Source organism: Merops nubicus, unplaced genomic scaffold (assembly GCF_000691845.1).
Source record: "Merops nubicus isolate BGI_N331 unplaced genomic scaffold, ASM69184v1 Scaffold31537, whole genome shotgun sequence".
Classification (NCBI taxonomy): Eukaryota; Metazoa; Chordata; class Aves; order Coraciiformes; family Meropidae; genus Merops; species Merops nubicus.
In genome coordinates, this window is record NW_008618858.1 from 1 (window position 1) to 2,452 (window position 2,452).

At 59.4% G+C, this 2,452-nt stretch overlaps 1 protein-coding gene across 1 annotated transcript; it reads right to left on the bottom strand.

The window, feature by feature from the left end:
• Positions 1-270: 270 nt before the first annotated feature.
• LOC103776108 (membralin-like) lies at positions 271-2,448 on the bottom strand (the record flags this gene model as incomplete). The annotated part of the gene is made up of 2 exons (XM_008943604.1): positions 271-537; positions 2,293-2,448. Coding segments are annotated over 2 exons (423 nt in total), but the record flags the coding sequence as incomplete, so codon positions are not given.
• Positions 2,449-2,452: the final 4 nt, after the last annotated feature.

Below are 2,452 nucleotides of genomic sequence, written 5' to 3' on the forward strand. Positions count from 1 at the left end.
CCTCAGTGAGCGCTTCAGTTCCCGCCCTCTGCGCTCCCCCCGTGCCCCCAGTGAAGGCCTCTGCCACCAAGAGGAGGATGAGAGGCACTTCCTCAGGCTTTAACTTCCATCTTAAGCCACCAGAGACTAACGTGGAGCTTCATGAAGAGACAGGGAACATGCTCTGTCTCCAGGTGACCACAGGGGCTGGGGCGTACTTGGGAAGGCTGCACCAACAAACCACTCCTCCCCGGGTTCCCACCTGTGGGGTACACAGGAACGCCTCTTTACCTTGACAGAGCTGTTTTCAAACATATCCACAGACATTTCCTCCTCTTCCTCCTCCTCCTCCTCAGCCGTGGGCTCAACCACCACGCCCGGGAGCTTCTCCCCGCCGCAGAACTGCAGGAAGATGGGGGCCCTGCTGGAGTTGCGCTGGATCTCCACGCGCAGGATGCCGTCCCGCGGCCACTGCTCCCGCACGTGCTCCAGGCAGTTGATGGGCGAGCGGGAGAAGGCGATGTGGATGTAGGCCAGGATGAAGAGCACAAAGAGAGCCTGCACAGCAAGAAACAAACAGACACCATCACCCCACCAGCCCTGGCCTGCTGGCAGCTTCATCCGTCTCTCCTTCGCCCAGGATGACACCAAACTGACACTGGACAAATGGGTCTGCAAGTGGACCAGAGTTTTTACACCAAGGCACAGGAGGAGGTGGGAACGCAGCCCTGGCCTTTGGCCGTTCCCCCCTCTGCACACAGCATCTCCTGCAAGCCCAGAGACTGCCTGACTTTACAACGTAACGAAGCAAGCCACAACAAAGGACTCTCCCCACAAGAGCAGGGCCACCCAAAGCCACGGCAGAACCACCAGCTCTGTGCTGGGATCTGCCACCCGCCAGCACGGTGGAGGCTGAGCTGGGCTGGCAGAGCTTCCCCACACCTCACCATGGCTCACGCCAGGAACAGTCACAAAGCCACAATGAGACAAAGCAGGTTAAAATTCCTTCCCACCAGCAAACATAGCACAGGCTGCCCAGTGCTGCCCGAAGCTCCCAGCGAAGGCTGCAGGACACCAGCACAGCCAGCAGCACAGCCGAGCTCCCAGTGCTTGTGCCAAGGCCACACCACAGGGCTCATTCCTCTCTAAACGAGCTGCCCTCGCCACACGTCGCTCCTGACCCAGCTGCCATGAATAAACAGGCTGGTAAACACCTCGTCTGCAGAGGAGCTGCAGGGGAAGGTGCTCGGGGAGGCAAACCAGGGATGCCTCGCTCGTCACAGAACCCTGGGCAGCCCCAGGAGCTGGTGAGTGGCTGCACACAGGGCCACGGGCTGTGACTTCACCCCCCCGAGCTGAGGCCAGGCCGGGGCCTGGCTGGCTGCAGAGCCCTCAGGCAGGAGCAGGCTGCTCTCTGTGGGTGCTCACAGCACACCCCAAACTCCTCAGAGAGCTTTGGTCACGAGCAGGCAGCAGGGAGAGCCAGGACCAGCCTTGCCATTAGCACCATCCCCACTCCAGCCTCCCTGAACCCAGTCACACGAGGAACAGAGAGACGTTAAAACCTCGAAGGTTTCTCAGGAGGGGAGAGGATGTCCATGTGCAGCATGAGACAAACTGTCCTAACTGCCTTCCTGCTAAAGCAAGCTGCTGGACTTTAGTGACTCGGGGCAGAGCTGTGCTGCTCTCACCCAGCAAGCTCCTCTGCCCATCCTCTGACTCCAGTTCCACACTGGCACTGGTGAGGAGTGCCAGCGTGTGTCCAGGAAGCCACAGTGCAGGATTTAACCAAGGGGCAGATCCCCCCCCACACACCAACGGGCCACTCCGTGGTTCCCAGTCCCACACCCACAGGAAGGCAGGTGGGTCTCACCCTGAATCAGCGTGGGGCAATGCCATGCCAGCACAGCTCAGGCTGCTGGCTGCCCGGAAGAAATAAGGTTAAAATGGGGCTGTGCATTAACCACTTCTAGAAAAGACTCCAACAAGACACCAATGATCAAATATCTCTGTATGCAACATATCCAAAAAGAGTAACTGCTAGGAAATGGACACCAAAGCCTTTTGTGCCCCCATCCCTGGGCCTGACCTGCACCAGCCTGGCTACCTGGGGGGCTGGCTCAGCGATTTCCTTTTGGCTTCCAGATTTTGAGCCAGGGCTCTGGTCAGATCATCAGAACCACTCATGCATTTGTCACAGAAACGTGGCCCACAGGAGCCTGGTGCACAGCTCGGGCTGTGGGCTCCCGCAGAGCCCGGCGGTGTCTGTGGAAGGACATCTGTGCCTGGCACCAACCGCCAGCTGCCCCTCACCTTGAGGAGGACGAAGAACTCGAAGACGCGGCGGAAGGAGGGTGGGAAGAGGCGAGCGTAGGTCACTGCCATCTTGAAGAAGAGCGCGTGGAAGAGGCGATCGCGCACATTGATCAAGGGGTTCTGGTTGAGGTTGGGGTTGCGGACGCCCCGGTTGTTC